We start from the raw sequence: 18448 nt of genomic DNA on the forward strand, positions 1-18448 counted from the left end.
AACTATTTTTTAAAAAGGAGGGACTTCCCTGGCGGTGCAGTGGTTAAGACTTCGCCTTCCAATGCAGGAAGTGCGGGTTCGATCCCTGGTCAGGGAGCTAAGATCCCACATGCCTCATGGCCAAAAAACATAAAACAGAAGCAATATTGTAACAAATTCAATAAAGACAAAAAAAAAAAAAGTAAATAGGAGTAAATACTACCCCCAAATTAACCTCTCCAACAGATGCTACAAAGAAATTGTTCTATTTTCTTACTTCAGGAAACATAATATATTCAGGAAATGAGAAAAGCAGAAAGAAAAAGTTTACATATAGACGACCCATAGACAATTACTGTTAGCATTCTGGTATATATCTTTGGACTCCTTTTAACTATTTCATCTCTCTAAACTATACTTCACTGCTTTCAAATCAGTAATTGATACCAATATCAGACAATCTTCCCGTGGGTTCTTTTGGTTTTATGAAATCTCCAGATTTGTAGAGGGGAAAAAAAAGTAGGTTTTTAATTAGAAGTGTAATCAGCTTGAAAAAGTTAATAGCTCCCATTGTTAATACTCTTAACCATGCCTTTCTGCCCTTCCTCGTTACCAGCAAGGCCAAAGATTAATATAATTTCAAAACCAGGATGTGCTCACATCACCTCATTTTATAGGAGACCAAATATTATTTGATCTATTATTGTTTCTACAATACCATCTTCTCAAGTATTTTGTTGCCACAGGTTGGGTCCCCCAGGAGGCAAAGAGATTAGAATGCAAGAGGTTTATGAGGGAGTGCCCTTTCTCTCAACAGGTGTGGAGACGAGAAGGCGCACAATTAGGCAGAGTAAGAAGTTGAGCATCCATGCCTCAGCCTACACTATAGGGGTTATGAGCTGGGATGATGTTTTAGAGCTGTCAAGAGGGGGATGCCTTCGTATTTTCACTTCAGTCAGTGGATACAGGCCACCTAGGAAGCAGTCTGATCTTGGGTGAAGTGGCTTTCTTCACCTGAGACAGTTCTCACACGGGATGATTCCCAAGGACGGTCTGCTAGCAGCGCTTATAGCAACTAAAGAAAGGAGTCCTTCAGTCCTAAAGTGGGATGTGAGCAGCACATCACGGCTCATTTCAAAAAGTATGTTAATTCCTTACTCTAACATTCTCATCTTGACTGTTCTACTCCAGTGATTAAACAGAAGAACACAGTAAGCTATGGAGAAAAAAGGGAATTTGGTTTACACAAAATTACTTAAATCCTCTGAGCCTTGGTTCCTTTGTCTGTAAAACGAACTGTATAATACATTTTATAACACATCTTTTGTCTATAAAATGGGTTACTATGACCATTGAATAAATATTGTTTGCAAAGAGGTTGTCATATAGTAGGTCCTCAATAAATGGAAATTCCATTTTTTTTTAATTTTTGGAAAGGCTCTTGTTCTACCCAGTTTTCTTTCATTTTGTCTTTAAAGATTTTCTTAATACCTCATAATTCTAGAGTCCAATAGCCCAAGGACACTCTCTCTAGTTGTAGGACACATTGATGGCTGCCTACCCAACTCATTCCCTGCTTCCTAACAGTCCTGGTTTTACCCAGGTATAATCCCAGATAAAATAGGGAAACCTGATTAGTTTAAGCAAACCCCAGCTGATCTGCAGATGGAGATGTGGCATTAGCTGGCCTAACCAGACTAAAGGGGAGGACACAGTTCTGATTACCACTAGCAGCCATCACGTGGCTCCAAAAGGACCCAGCTTTAGAGACACTGACACCAAGGATGCCAGAATGAACTATGAACAGATGTTGGACTTCGATGCCATCACTGAGCTGTTGATTGTAAAATGCCTGAAATCACCCTGACAACTTGTGAAATAATAAATTTCCTTACTGTTAAGCCAATTCGAGTTCAATTCATTATCACTTAATAGCCAAAAGCTTTCTAAATGATTCAATAGTACATCTTATTAAACCTACAAAAAAAAAATCATGTTTACTCACATTGTTTTATTCTCATCTACTTTATCCTTGGGGGCAAATGTTATTTTATTATTATGTTGCTTTTTTTTTTTTTAATTTACTTATTTGGTTGAGCCAGGTCTTAGTTGCGACAGGCAGGCTCCTTAGTTGTGGCTCCAGGGCTCCTGAGTTGCGGGGCTTGCCAGCTCCTTAGCTGCGGCACACGGGCTCCTTAGTTGTGGCATGCATGTGGGATCTAGTTTCCTGACCAGGGATCGAACCCGGACCCCCTGCATTGGGAGCTCAGAGTCTTATCCACTGCGCCACCAGGGAAGTCCCATTGTTGCATATTGCTTTATATAGATTCTAAGTCTTGGGTTGCTTTGTACCCATCTCTTTTACATGTTCATGGCCCAGGACCCTTAGAAAACCCTAACTTTTACATAAAATGTTTCTTTGTTCTGAATGTCTTGCTTGAATTATTCATTAATGGGCTGTTAAAGCTGCTTTTATATTTTGTTAAGACTAGGCATTCTGAGAATATGCTTCTAAGCCAGCACCTCACATAGTCTCCTAACTGCTCACGTGGCCTTGATAATAAATACTGTCTTTTCCACAAGCCTAACATACCTTCCTCTGACAACAAAAGTAGATGTGCTTTCCTTTCTTGTTTGGAAACTCCTCATCTTAAAGGACTAGCCAGAAAGTTGCTGCTTGCTTGGTGAATACCTTGAACACTCACCTCATTTGCAAACAGAAATAACTGGATCCAGGTCTGGTGACAAGCTTTAGCTACAATGAGTCATCTTGGTGCTCTGTTATTCTGATGACCCTGTCTTCTACAAATCCTGTAGTTAAGAGTTTTATAAAAGAGAAAATATTTTGAACGCATTAAGTGATTGATATAATTCTCTTTAAGGGAAGGCAGCATTTCCTTCAAAGGCTGTCAGTCACGTCAAGGGGAAAATGAAAAAAAAAAAAAAAAACAAGAATTTAATGGGAACTGCTGATAATTTAACCATTTGAAACTGCAGCATGTAAACTGACTTCAGAATCCAGAAAGCTCATCTAAAGAAACTCAACATACCCTGGAAAATGCAATATGCAAAGCTGTTCAACATCAACAAATTTAAGAGTTCAAATTAAGAATAAAGTATAAAAGAATGCAAATATTTCTGTCAAAGTTTAACATTGTATTTTGATTAAATGAAAGAATGTTCATAAGCTCTGAGTAGGTATACTTAACTTTTAAGCTTATACATTTTAAACAAGAGAGGCAAGGCACAGTACATTTTTATTCTGCATGGTTAATATACAAAATATCCCCACTTCCCTTGAGAAACAGTATCATATCTAAAACATACTTTGATGAACACTGAATATTGAAATAGTATACAGTTGTTCCTCAGAATCCTGGGGTGGGGGGTACTGGTTCCAGGACCGCCCCCCCTCCTCACACACACGCACGGATATCAAAATTCAAGGATGCTCAAGTCCCCAACAGTAGGCCCTCAATATACGGAGGGCTGCTGTGTGACACTATATAAATGGATTGAATAGAAGTGAACACAAATACATATTCAACTTTTCAATATTCTAAGAATATACCACAGCACTGATAACATGAAGAAAAATGTCTGGATTTATTTTTAAATTCAAAATTCTTCTGGTTGATCTCCACTGAGGGGCCTTAGAGGTGAAAACGTAATCAGGTTACCACCAAAGGGAATGTGTCTGGTATGTTCTTGATGTCTTCTTTCCACCTGAGTGAATGTATTACTGCAGTTTAGGCCTGGCTAGAGAATAAATTTAGAGAAGTCACTAAAGTAACCATCAAGAGTTTCACCAATTAAGTTTTCAACATTGCAAATTAGTAATGGATTAATTAATAATATAAATATTTCTTATACACAATAAAAAATTAATAACAGGATTATGCTACTTTCCATGGATCTAATTTCAAATATATAGTTTTTTTTTAATTGCAAAGTATATTAGGAATATATGCCTTAAAAGGTGATTAGTAATATGTAAATGGACTTCAGCAACATATGCAGGATGAATAAAACTGAGGCCACTTATGCAGATTCCACAAATCCTAATCCATGTAATTGTACTTAATAGGTCTTTTACTAGTGTGATCCTGCTGGGATCTTTTTCTTTGTTCCCTCTCAAACCCTACTTCAAGTTCAAATGATGCACAGAGCTAGTAATAATGTGGGTCTAAAATAGACAGGTGGACCTATTAAAAAAAAAAATCCAAAAATATAAATTCTAAAATTTATGGAAGTGGAAAACAATTCACAGGGAGACTAAGTTATAAGATACTAAGATTTATCAACAAGATAATATATGATAACTGAAGCAATTTTAATCATATTACTAATGTATCAAAAATAGAATATTATGATTAACATCCAGATTTACTTATAATACCACATATTATCAGAACCAATCATTCAGAATTCAGCTCTGAGAACAAGATTAAATCAGGTTTATATAAACTGGCCTTATGCTGAAATCCCTGTCCCTCTAGGTCTCAGCCTAGGATTAAAGAAGGCTAAGACTGGGACTTCCCTGGTGGCGCAGTGGTTAAGAATCCGCCTGCCAATGCAGGGGACACAGGTTCGAGCCCTGGTCCGGAAAGATCCCACATGCTGCCGAGCAACTAAAGCCTGTGAGCCACAACTACTGAGCCTGTGCTGTAGAGGCCGTAAGCCACAACTACTGAGCCCGCGTGCCTAGAGCCCGTGCTCTGCAACTTACAACGAAGAGTACCCCCTGCTCGCCACAACTAGAGAAAGCCCGCGGGCAGCAATGAAGACCCAATGCAGCCAAAATAAATAAATAAATTAATTAATTAATTTAAAAAAAAAAAAAGAAGGCTTCGACTGGGACTTCCCTAGTGGTGCAGTGGTTAAGAATCTGCCTGCCAATGCAGGCGACACGGGTTCAAGCCCTGGTCCGGGAAGATCCCACACGCCGCGGATCAACTAAGCCCGTGAGCCACAACTACTGAGCCTGCACGCCTAGAACCCATGGTCTGCAACAAGAGAAACCACCACAATGAGAAGCCTGCGCACTGTAACGAAGAGTAGCCCCCGCTCACCACAACTAGAGAAAGCCTGTGTGCAGCAATGAAGACCCAATGCAGCCAAAAATAAAATAAATACATTTATTTTAAAAATAAATAAATAAAGAAGGCCAAGACTAAGAACGAACAGTGTGGTCGCAGTAACACATTCCATTCAGCTCCTGCGATGCAGCCAGCGCAGAAGGCTGAATACAAAGAAGGCATCTTTGAAAGATAATAAAAGTCAACATATTCAGAGGTCCTTAAGGAATTAGTGGCTTAAGGAAGCCAAGCATTTGCCAGGCTTCATGAGGTTAGCAAAAATTGTTTCTGTTTGATCCTACATTTGCCTCAATGAATTTTTTATATTCTGAGATCGAAGATGAGCAAACCAAAGCCACTCCCTGATTCATTTTAGCAATTGGTCCTGGAAAATTTCAAGGTAAGGTTATAAACCAGAGTTGTTGACCATGGCCACATGTTAGAATCGCCCGATGAACGACCTAATCCAGATCATTGAAATAAAAATATCTGGCAGTAGGGCTGAAAGCCAATGCCGTAAACACTTAGTAGGCAAGAGAGCACTATTCCATTCATGCCCTACTATTCAGTACCAGCACCCATGAATGCGAATCAGACAGCTCTGCCTAAAGAGGAATTTATAGTTAATAAGGGAAATAGATTCCTGAAAGTACAGTATGTTTTAGGAATACAGTATCATTTATTCATATTATACTCTTTTTTTTTTTAAATTAATTTATTTATTTTGGCTGTGTTGGGTCTTCGTTGCTGCGTGCCGGCTTTCTCTAGTTGCGGCAAGTGGGGGCTACTCTTCATTGCAGTGTGTGGGCTTCTCATTGCGGTGGCTTCTCTTGCTGCAGAGCACGGGCTCTAGGCGAGTGGGATTCAGTAGTTGCAGCACGTGGGCTCAGTAGTTGTGGCTCACGGGCTCTAGAGCACAGGCTCAGTAGTTGTGGCGCATGGGCTTAGTTGCTCCGCGGCATGTGGGATCTTCCCGGACCAGGGATCAAACCCGTGTTCCCTCTGGCAGGCGGATTCTCAACCACTGCGCCACCAGGGAAGCTCTATTCATATTATACTCTTAATAAGAGATTCAATGTGTGCACTGTATGCATTGTGCACCTGTGCCTATACAGAAATTAACATGCGAGAGATGAGAGCTTTTACAGGAAGGCTTCACAGATGGGCAAATGTTTGAACTAGATTTAGAGGCAAGAGGTCACTAAAAGTAAAGGCTGGGGAGCTTCCAAATAAAATAGCAGGACATAAATATAGTAATCTAAAAGAATTAGAATGAAAATAAGCAATGACTGAAGGTAGGACAGACATTATCTCCCCAACTGTAAGCTTCAAAAGGGTAGAAACCTTGCATTATATTTTTCATATATCACTGAGAACTACCCAGCATAATCCAAGCTACATATTAGATATTCAAGTATTCAACCACTTTGGCACAACAAATTTGATACATAAACCATATAGAGAATTAAATCTTCAGAGTTTAATACTAAAGCACACTATATTTTAAAGTATTAATATCACTTAATACAATTTTTCCCATTTTGAGAAAAAATGAATAAAAGTGGATTTCAGAGTAAATAAAACAATGACAAGATGTAAACTTTGCACATAAATTGAAAAGTGAGTAATATTCATTTTATAAAACAAATCTGGAATATAAAGAACTTTTCAAATCAAGTTGGAAAACTTACTGAATCGAGAAGATGGCATTCAGTAGTGAGACTTTTATTATCAAATAGTACTGAAAAACAAAAAGGAATAATTTTTAACTTTTCAAGTAATATTCTCGCAGTTAAGGGTTGTTAGAAACGGACAAAGCCTTGAAAGATGAAAAATTCCATACATCATATGCTAAGAAAAATATGGATCATCTTATGCTATAATATTTTTTTAAATGTAGTTAAATTTCTTTGTAAAATTCTCATCCTTAATTTCAGTATAAAAAAAGGCTTCTATAAATAAATCTCATGCTTGTAATTTAAAGGTACCCAAAAGATGCTAGAAGAACATAGCTGGAGTGCCTTATATGTCTGACCAAGGTTATAATGTTTATTTTGCCTTAGACCCCAGCCAGAAGAGCACCATGCAGTAGCAGATGAAAATAGTAGGTGAAACCATCACACATTATATTATAACAAAAATACAAGAGCCATTTCCTACTGAACAATCACAACACAGTAGGTAGGAAAAGGCATTAGGGCAGAAAAAGAGGGTGTTTTGAAGAAAGGTTTGAGGATGTTTGATGGAAAAGAAGAGAACTAAAAAAACTTCAGGGAATTTTTCTGAGTCTTCACAAACAACAAAGGATCCCACATAGTTAGGTCTAATGTAAAGTGCTGCTGATATCCAATATGGATTAATATCTGTTGTTGATTTTTAATGGGTCTACCTCAAAAGGTTTGGGTGGATAGTAGGGTACCACAACACAAACTAATTCTCACAAGATATTTACTGCAAGTGTCCAATTTCTCAACCTTCATTCTTGGAAACTGTATCCCGAAGTGTTTATAATAATCTATACTTCAGTCCAAGTTCATTTATTTAACAAAGCCTCATTTAAATACATTAAAAGACTTTACCTGACTGAGAAATTTTTGTTTCTTCTTCCTGTGAGATGTTATTTTGTGATGGTACATTTTTTTCAGGGCTCATCATTGAAACATCCTGTGCTGTAACTGAATTTAGTTCCATTCCATACACAACATCTGAAATTTCTTCCTTTTTGTTAGTATTAACATCATCTGCCACTTTGCCAGCAAGGAGAGCCAAATTCATTCTTTCACTAGGTAAACAATTTATTTCAAAGTTTATCTTATTTACATCCTGGAAGTAAAAATGTTATTACATTTAATTACCCAGAATTGAAATAAACAGAAAAAGTCTTATTGCTATTAAAAATAAGAAATAATAGAAGGATGACATTCTGAGCACAAGCTAAAGAACACTGTAAATCCTACTACCTTGCTTCTTGAACAATTAGATCAGATAATATTACAGCAATAGTATAAACGAAGGAAAGTTTCTCAGCAAGGACCAACAGTTCAGCTCAGAGATTGGCAAACATTCCATGTGATGGGCCAGGTAGTACAGTTGACCCTTGAACAACATGGGTTTGAACTGCGAGGGTCCACTTATACACAGAATCTTTACAATGGTAAATACTACAGGATCTGTGGTTGGTTGAATCCACGGATGCGGACCCACAAATATGGAAGAACCAAGTATAAGGGGTGCACCAACTGTAAGTTATACGTGGATTTTTGACTGTGCAGAGGGATGGCACCCCCCTCATGCTGTTGTTCAAGAGCCAACTATAAATATTTTAGGCTTTGTGATCCAAAGAGTCTCTGCACAAACACGAACACTCTACCATTGTATTTTGAAAGCAGCCAGATACAATATATAAACAAATGACTGTGGCTGTGATACCATAAAACTTTATTTACAAAAATAATCTTGATGTGAGCTGAAAACCAAATTGGCACTATGATCTCAAACAAGCCAAAGGTCTTTGCAATAAGAACTATCATTTTATATGACTGCTTTAGATTTCCAATGGAAATTCCAGAGGTTGTTTATGGAGTTACTATATATAATGATATAAATAGATAACATACTGGGCTATCTAATGCACTGGAATAGGACTTACATGGTTTACTTCAATTAAATCTTGTAATCCAGGACACTTAGCATCTTCTACTATGCTGTTCCTGAAAAAGAAAAAAGCAGCATTGTACTCAGATAATTAAACATTTTGCTATCTTTTGACTTGTGTTTTGAGACTCTCCTTTATGGGTCAAAGATGGAGCCTCATCCAAGATCAGGCCTGATCCAAATAGATTAGTTTCGGATGACAGCTACTGCAGGATGGCCTTACAAACCAAAGGCATTTTCCTCGGAAAGCTCACAAGCCTGTGACCATGCTGATCAGTCTACTGGCAATCTTTTGAACCTCAGCCAAATCCAGAGCCACATACTAGAGAAAGTCAGGAAAAAGCTTACTTCTGGGGGATTAAAGCATCAACTCAATTATTGTATGGCTGGAGTTGCCTACATTTACTTGTTAGCTAGTTATAGCACAATATATTCTAATCCTGAAGTTCTTAACTTGCATTTTACTAGAAACATCTGTCTCAACATCTTGGAGTCATTTCAAAATATGTATATATACTCTATTTTTCTGGTTTTCAGTTTCACTTTGCCTTCATTGTACGAAGTTGTTTATTTGTAAGATGCTCTTTCAGGACTATTATCGGAAATAAAGTAAAAAAATTTTTTAAAGAGTACTTGTAATATCACTTAAATACAATTTTGGATCTTCTTAGTACAAGATAATGAACTACAGGGTATACAAAGTAAAGTAACTTGCATTTAAGAAATGACCATAAATTGGTATTTTATAATCCACAGATTTCTAAAACATCTAAAATATTTTAATCCCTACAAAGGCTAAATATACTTTAGTTTATACTGAAAACTAGAAATTTTATAACTTGTTCCATGAAATATTTAAAAAGAAAAACTTTCATTTGTTTCCCCATTGAAATAGTCAATGCATAGGGTGTTCTTTATTTTTTGACAGCCTTGTTTGGTGTGACGGCAGAATATTCAATGCTGTCCCATCTCCAGATTAATAATAAATCCAACAGTCCTATCTTGGCTCCAGACTACAATTTTATTTCCTACTTAAAGTATCTTTTTCCTATCATATTTCTGGTACATTTATGTTCCACGAACAAGGACTATATAGGTAATTTTGATGCATCTGTGCAGAGGCAGTACTATGTAGCATAAAGAATGTAGGTAACATCCACTCCCACCAACTGTAAGCTGAATTTGGGTAAGTTACTAACTTTTCAAGTTTCCTCATTTTTTAAAAATGGAGATCTAGTACCTCACATGGTTGCTTTGAGGATTAAATGAGATAATATATGATAGGAACCTTGAACAATGTCCAGCCCATAATAATTGTTCAGTACATATTAGCTCCCCCTTTTCTCACTCTGCCATCTGTCAAGTCAGCAACCTCAAGGTACTTTCTATAATGGCTGGTACAAAAGTGCCTACCTCTCAACGACCCTGCAGGGAGGTATCAGCACTGTTTTGTGGATGATGAAACTGAAGCTTAGTGAGTTAATTAAACTTGTCCTGAAGTTTCATAGCTAGTATGTCATAGAGCTGGTTTTGAGCTCAGATCTGTCAAGCACCAAAGTTTCAGGCCGTTTATCAACAAAGAACACTATATTACTTCTTTTCTTCTTGGTTCTGCAGCATTTACTTTGCTCATCTAGATATGACCATTTACCAATCTGAAATCTGAAGCCCTAATTTCCTCATTTATAAAACAGAAGTATTGCCTATATGTTACAGGGTCATTGTGAAATTTAATAAACAATACATATCTTGCATACTTAACCAGGTTAACAATCTGAAATGGTATTTAATGTCTGCATCTGTTAAACTCTTAATAATAACATATTAAAGAAATACCTGTTTCCAGGAATATCTGAAATCAAAGTCTTATCAACATGTTCACTTTTGGTACCCTGAGGATCAGGATTCACTGGTGACGTAGTTTGTCTTAGAACGCCCATCTCAGCCCTGCTCTCAGACGCAGCTTTGCTGACAGACTTAGGTATTCTAAGTCTTTGAGAAAGACATTCAGAAGAAAGTCCTAGAAGATGAGAGAAATCATCTTAATACCAAAAAGCTCTTTCATTCATTTTTCATTATAACTAGGAAGACAGTGCAAATTCTTCCTATTCCCCTACCTTTCTCCTATAAAATAATGTTTGTTAAAGTCAATGCCTGGGACTTTCAGTTAAAGATAGTACTGAATACACACACTAAACTGTTTCCTCTTGACATCCCACCACTATAAATAGTAACAGAGATAATCTTGAAAGGTTGAATGCTACAAGGACAAAGCATCCTTTTTTTTAAGGTCAGTGGCTTTTAAAATTTGAAATATAATTTTCAAGGACAAAGGAAACTAAACCAGAAACAACAAAACTCAGAAAATTTTGGAAGCGTAATGCAGATAGATGAGTGGGATATTACTTAGTAGACTCAAGAAAATAAATCCTAAGCTACTAGTCAGGAAAGATGTGAATCAACCCAGTTTATACCGCAGCACCTCTCAAAAGAATTGGTGGCCTCAAGAATCTCTGCAAGCAGAGGTAAAAACAAGAAGATTGGTTCAAAGTCAGTTTAAAGAACAATTAGAGTCCAGATTCCTTTCCTCATTATGCACAGCTGGGAAACTGTCACCAACCCCCTCCCACCACCAAGATAAAAAAAACTAGAGGCTTATCTCCCCAAAAAGGTGAAACAGGGCATCTCTGGTTTAGGGGATAAGGTTGAGAGACGGGTACTATATGGAAAAGGGGGGATTAAATGAGTATTTTTTAAATTGTTGATACACTCAGTTTCCCTCCCCCCATGTGGCTCCTGAAAGACTGGAAGCCAGAATAATACCCTCCAGGCAACAGATCGGAAGGATCTTCTCTGGGGAATCTAACTAGCCCATGAGAAAAGACTTAAATACAGTGATGATGTGCAGGTTCCCAGCGTAATGGTGCAGCTAAATCACCCCACAGTAAAGACCTTATTACCCACACACTGCCGTGCAGAGTCCTGCTCTTAACCATGAGCAGGCAGTGAATGATCATCAGACACCCGATGGAAGCCTCTAATACGAGAGACAGAAACCAAAACCAAACAGATGAGAGTATCTTGGAACAAACTATCCAGGGGAAGAATACATAAAAGCTATCGTTAACGTCTGTAGAAAAATAAGACAGTGCACTTATGAAACAAGTACAGAATGTTATAAAATGGAACATTCAAAGACTAAGAAAGAGTTCTTGGGAATTAAAAACATGATAGCCAACAGGAAAGTTGAAGAAATTCAGGAAGTAGAAGAAAATGACAAGTACAGGAAAGAATGATAAAAATAGTCTATTTACCAGGAGAAAGATATGAGTTTCTGAAAGAAAGATCAGAGAAAACCAAGGAAAGTACATCAAAGGAATAATTCAAGAAAAAAATCTACACCTTGTTTAGAGAGGGCTGTAAACAATACCCCAAGACTCCTTTAAGCACTGGAAGTGGTTGCCTTTAGGAACTAACAAACGGGATGAGTGGGGCTTCTTGGGGGACTTCTGTTTTGTAACAAACCTCATATAAACTATGAGTTCTACAATTAAAACTTTATTGAGTTCTATAATTAAAACTCAATTTCAGAAAGATCTATTTTGGTCAAAAACCTTGATCTCTCTAGTCATAAGTGCCAAGATGACTACCTGAAAGAACAGACAGTGGTGGGCGCATAGTCATGGAAACCATTAGGATCCTTGGGAAGTAAGTAACAAGGACCCATGCCATTAGCAGTGAGGCAATTCCTGGAGTCCAGGGAGTGCAGCTGCTTGGAGTAAAGGAAACACACCAAAACCACACACTAGGTGTGATACCTAAATTGACAGGGAGGTAATAATATACTTGAGGTGATAAATTTACATTTTAATGTAAATATTAAATAGCAACTCAAGTTTATTGTCAGAAATCTTCCTAGTGGACACAGTTAAATAATAGGAAAAAAAAATCTCTTCTGCTGATTAGTACTTAAAGAGGACTTAGCCCCTTTCTCCTTGAAAATAAACATCTAGCACTTAAAGCATTAATAGAAGTGTCTACCAAGATTGAAGGAACAGATTACTTCAACTATGACCTCTCATTATATGGCTTATATATAATTTCAATCTAGGTAAATAAATTCAATCTAATAAAGATAGCCTATGAAAAATAGCTATTGAAAAATACAACCAGAGTTAGAAAATCATAAGAAAGAATGGTTTCCTGAAGTAGTAAAAGCTGGTTACACTGCAATATTTTAAAATTAGGAAAATGGGGGACTTCCCTGGTGGTTCAGAGGCTAAGACCACGCTCCCAATGCAGGGGGCCCAGGTTCGATCACTGATCAGGGAACTAGATCCCACATGCCGCAACTAAGAGTTCGGATGCCGCAACTAAGGCCTGGTGCAGCCAAATAAATAAATTTAAAAAAAAATTTTTTTAATAAAATAAAATAAGGAAATCGGTACATTTACTGTATTTCAAAAAGATTGGAGGAAAATTTTTACTCCAAATGAAAATTAAACCAAACCCACCTTCCATAAGCTATTTCTCAGAAATCACAGAAAACACATAAATCTTCACGTGAAAACTATTTTTCACCTCTTACACAAGCTCCCATCCAACCCAAATATTTCCCTTTAGTAGTCTCAGCAGAAAAACTAACCTGAGAATGATTTAACGGGACTTTCAATTCTGAAAAATCCAGCATCAAACACTATTTTATCCACTTCGTTTGGCATTGCAGAGGCTGCTGCCTCAGCATGTTCTTTCTGCTTAGTTCTCTCTCTCACTGCATTTTTTATGGCAGCTAGGCGATTTCTAGCTGCAATTCTTCCACCATCATCCTGTTTGGGTTTACTCGCTATACCTGAGACAACTTTTTTCTGTGAAGAGAAATTATGACTTACTAAAGGGATTCATTACCATCTTATAAGAAAAACAAATAAAGCATACATGAAATACTCAACACATTCATCATATACTTACCAAGCTCCTAGTACATGCTAAAATGCCAGGGGGTTGGACTTCCCTGGTGGCGCAGTGGTTAAGAATCTGCTTGCCAATACAGGGGACACAGGTTCAATCCCTGGTCCGGGAAGATCCCACGTGCCGCGGAGCAACTAAGCTCGTGCACCACAGCTACTGAGTCTGTGCTCTGAAGCCCATGGGCTACAACTACTGAGTCCGAGTGCTGCAACTACTGAAGCCCGCGTGCCTAGAGCCCATGCTCCACAACAAGAGAAGCCACTGCAATGAGAAGCCTGTGCACTGCAACGAAGAGTGGCCCCGCTTGCTGCAACTAGAGAAAGCCTGCATGCAGCAACGAAGACCCAAAGCAGGCAAAATTTTAAAAATAATAAATTTTAAAATAAATAAATAAATAAATAAAATGCTGGGGGTCAAAAGGTAAAGGACAAAGTTCCTGCCCTCAAGGAGTTCTCAGCTTCACAGTGGAAGAGCTAGATAAGAACACTGAGAAGAATAAATGTCGTGTTAGAAATAAATTCAGAGGGCTGAATTTATCAATTAATCAACCTTCAGAGGCACCAAGAAAGGCTTATAGGAAGTAGCACCTGAGCTGAAATCACAGCTAGGTGGGCTACAAGATGGGATGAGGAAAGGGCTAGGTAGAGAGAATAGCATGTTTGCAAAACCAGAAATGAAAGAAAGCCCAGAGGAGTTGGCAAGAGGTAAGTAACAGCTAATTATAATCCCTCACATGTAACCATTTTGAGGAGCTACATTTACACAGAGGACAAAGTAATAGAGGTTACTGATGATTTTTAATCAGGAGGTTAACATTATCAAATTTGCGTTCTGGAAAAGTCACTCTGTGTCCAGCCTGGAGAATGGATTGGAGGGTTACAAGCCAGTTAGGAAGTAGATTACTTCAGTGATACTGGAAAAAGATGCTAGTAGATTATGGAGGGAAAAAATGGAAAAAAGTAAACAGATTCAGGAGATATTTAAGAGGAAGAATTGGGAGGACTTAGCAATCTTTTAGATAGGTGCGGGTGAAGGTGGTGAAATACAGAAAGGAAAGGACCACAGAAGATAGCCAGGTTTCTATCTTGGACGCCTGGAGGGATGATAACACCATTCTCTGAGACAGGGAAACATCGATGTGTGTGGAGATGATTTCAGTTTGGGATATACAGATTTTAAAGTATTACTGCGTTAGCAGTAAGAGTGGTTTGAAATACAGATTCGGGAATCATCGCCGAGTGAGTAAGATTGCGCATGAAGAATGTGGAAGGAGAGAAGAGAGCTGAGGTAGGAACTGGAGTATCACAAACACTTAAGGGATAAATGGAAAGAAACTTGCAAACATGACTGAAGAAAAGGTACAGAGGTAGGAGGAAAATCAGTATAATATAATTTCAAGAAAGAGGGAGTAGACTGTATTTAATACTGCAGAGGGACTAGATTTTATAATTAAGTACCTAATAACTGCAGCAATTAGTGGATCAATAACCTTGGTTATAACTGTTCTGGAAGCATAGAGGGGCTGAAGCTAAATTGCAGTGAGTTGGAAAGGTAAGTGGGAATCAAAATAGTAAAGACAGAGTATAGACAACTTTTTCAGGAAGCTTGTCTGTGAATGGGAAGAAAGAAATGGGAATAGGGAAGGGGAGGTACAGATAACTGGAAGAGATGTGGACCTCACAGGTTTAGTTGTTGTTGTTTTGCTTTTTCCTAATGTAAACAGAGATAAGACCCTTAAACATATCTAAAAACTGATGGAAAAAAGAGGGAAAGATGAAAACAGGATAAGTGATGGAATGAGAGGCAATGAATAGGAGGTAGAAGGGAATGGTATCAAAGTATAAGTAAAAGATAAATTTTATTTTATTTGTTCGATATCTTAACAGCAGCCTATAAATAAAGTAGGAGGAGAGAGACACCTGGTGATAAGGGGCAGAATTACAAGGCTCTGATATACTGCTGTACTGATACAGCCATTATCTGCATCACTGATGATATTAATGTTTCCAGGACTAAGTACTCAATAAGAAATATCCACAGTAGCTTCAAAATGTTCAAGCATCCTTCATTGTTTAGTAGACTTAAAACTCAATCAATTTTGTCAATGTCCTTTGAGTCTTTTTCATAACAATTAGTAAAATAATTTTATTAAAATGTTTCTTTAATACTCTAACAGCTTAAACTCCTAAGGATTCAAAACACTTTTTATCTGGATTACATAGCATGATAAAGTATCAATCTAGAAACCTGATTTTATAACCACAGACATTTTTCTAAAATCTAAAAGGAAAACTGGCAATGCTCTACTGTGGTTTGAGAAGCACTCATCTGAATCAAGAACTCTGAGTTTAAAACATTACTAGAAAAAATTCTACGAATAGATAAGAATGGAATCTATCATGATAAAGTAAAGTAATAGGAAATTTTACAAGATAAAGTATAGGGAAGAAGACAGACATTCTGAAGAGCCATTGTTTCTTTCTTTTCTATTTAAAAAATTCTTTCAGGACTTCTGTGGCGGTTCAGTGGTTAGGACTCCGCGTTTACATTGCAGGGGGCCCAGGTTCGATCCCTGGTCGGGGAGCTAAGATCCCGCAAGCCACTCAGCATGGCCAAAAAACCCCCCAAAAATCTTTCATTTTGAAATATATCACACAAAAGCTCAGCCTACTGGATAAGAATAGGAATTCTGGAATGAGAAAGTCTGGCCCGAAACCCAGCTCCACCTTGGGCAAGTAACTTAATCTTTCTGGGCCTCATATTCCTCAACTGTAAAATGGGGATAACAGTACCCACCTCAATAGGATTGTTGAGGATTAAATGAGTTAAAACATGTAAAGTATTTGGAACAACATTTGGCACATACTAAGCATTATATAAATTATCTACTTCTACCATTATTGTTACCAAAAAATGTATAAACACAATTTAAAGAATAAAACAAACACATACACACCCACTATTTAGCAACTCAGAAGCTCTCAATCAATCACAGTCCCAATTCAATCATAGCCCCTATCCTTCCTCCCTCCGGAAATAACCACCCTGAATTTTGCATTGCTCATTTCCTTTCTTTCTTCAAAGACAATCAGCACATTGTAAGCAATATATGAAACTTATTTTATAAAATGATAAAAAATCTGAAGCTAAATGTTTATAAAGGTTGAAAATAAAAATTCTTTAGAGTAGAAGAGTCTATATTAGAAACCCACAAACTTACCCGAAAAACTTTTTTGCTTGTATTGTTATTGTTTTGCCACCCAGATTCCTCAAGTTTGGTCAGATTGTTGAATTTTTGATTTACGTCTTCTATCTATTAATAAATAAAGCACAAATTTATCAGATTAATGCTAACCACATTAAAATGACAAACTAATAAACTGAAGCTTCAAAAAAATTGAGAATGGCAACATAAAATTAGACTAAATCATCCTGAATTTAGTATTCAAGTGAAAAATTCTTATAGTAAAATTGTTCATTGTTATTTTTGGTCTTACAAACCTTCAAAATCTACATAAAGAATGTCATATATGAATAACTCTCCTAAATTATTTTTGATCACTAAAATGGTAGGAGAGATATCCTAAATGTTTTTGTTTCCTAAATTACACAATATGAATACAATCTCTCTCTCTTTTTTTACAGTTTGTTTATCCATTCCCCTACTGAAGGACATCTTGGTTGCTTCCAAGTTTTGGCAATTATAAATAAAGATGCTATAAACATCTGCGTACACATATTTGTGTAGACATATGTTTTCAGTCATTTGGGAAAATACCAAGGACTGTGATTGCTGGATTGTATGATAAGAGCATGTTTAGTTTTGTAAGAAACCGTCAAACTGTCTTCCAAAGTGGCTGTACCATTTTGCAATGTACCACCAGCAATGAATCAGAGTTCCTGCTGCTCTCCATATTCACCAGCATTTGGCGTTGTCAGTGGTTTAGATTTTTGCCATTCTAACAGGCATCCAGTGGTAGCTTATTGTAGTTTTAATTGGCAATTCCTTAATGATCTACGACGTTGAGCCTTATCTTGTCATATGCTTACTTGCCATCTGTATATCTCCTTTGGTGAAGGGTCTGATCAGGTCTTTTCTCCATTTAAAAATCAGGTTGTTTGAAGGGTTCTTTGTATATTTTGATACAGATGTTTGTATCAAATATCAGATGCATCTTTTGTAAATATTTGTCTCCCAGTCTGTGGCATGCCTTCTCATTCTCTTCACACAATCTCATTTTAAAAGATTCAAATAATATCCCCATCCTTCTGGTATTTCCAATCTCCTCCAACGAGGTAACCACTGTCAAGAGTTTGGTAAACTTGCTTCAAGTCCCCTTACTATGCATTTATATTCATATGTACTCTCAATCTCTCTCTCAAAAAAAAAAAATTTAAATGTCAAAACGACTCAGGATTACATTTATGATCACTGATTTTCAACAAGGTGCCACTGTAATTCAATGAGGAAAAGACAATCTTTTCAAGAAACAGTACTGGGAAAATTGGATATCCTCAAGAAAAAAAGATGAATTTAGACTCTTATCTACACCATACACAAAAACAAACTCCAAATGGATCACAGACCTAACTGTAAGAGCTGAAACTATAACACTTTTAGAAGAAAACATAAGAGAAAATCTTTGTGACCTGTGGTTAGGCAAAAAGAGTTCTTAGACATGAACACAACATAAAAGAAAAAAAATTGATAAATTGAACGTCATCAAAATCAAAAACATTTGGGACTTCCCTGGCGGTCCAGTGGTTAA

At 37.2% G+C, this 18448-nt stretch overlaps 1 protein-coding gene across 1 annotated transcript in view; it reads right to left on the reverse strand.

Moving 5' to 3' along the window:
- Positions 1–3559: 3559 nt before the first annotated feature.
- The window catches only part of DLGAP5 (DLG associated protein 5), a 41276-nt gene continuing 26387 nt past the window's right edge, over positions 3560–18448 (reverse strand). Inside the window, exons 13-19 of the mRNA XM_061182591.1 lie at positions 16900–16992; positions 13357–13576; positions 10548–10731; positions 8707–8767; positions 7637–7880; positions 6749–6798; positions 3560–3738 (exon numbers count right to left, since the gene is read on the reverse strand). Coding sequence (XP_061038574.1) covers positions 3598–3738; positions 6749–6798; positions 7637–7880; positions 8707–8767; positions 10548–10731; positions 13357–13576; positions 16900–16992 — 993 coding nt within the window. The 3' untranslated portion in view covers positions 3560–3597. The remainder of the gene's footprint in view (positions 3739–6748; positions 6799–7636; positions 7881–8706; positions 8768–10547; positions 10732–13356; positions 13577–16899; positions 16993–18448) is intronic.

The sequence above is a fragment of the Eubalaena glacialis genome, chromosome 2, assembly GCF_028564815.1.
Source record: "Eubalaena glacialis isolate mEubGla1 chromosome 2, mEubGla1.1.hap2.+ XY, whole genome shotgun sequence".
Classification (NCBI taxonomy): domain Eukaryota; kingdom Metazoa; phylum Chordata; class Mammalia; order Artiodactyla; family Balaenidae; genus Eubalaena; species Eubalaena glacialis.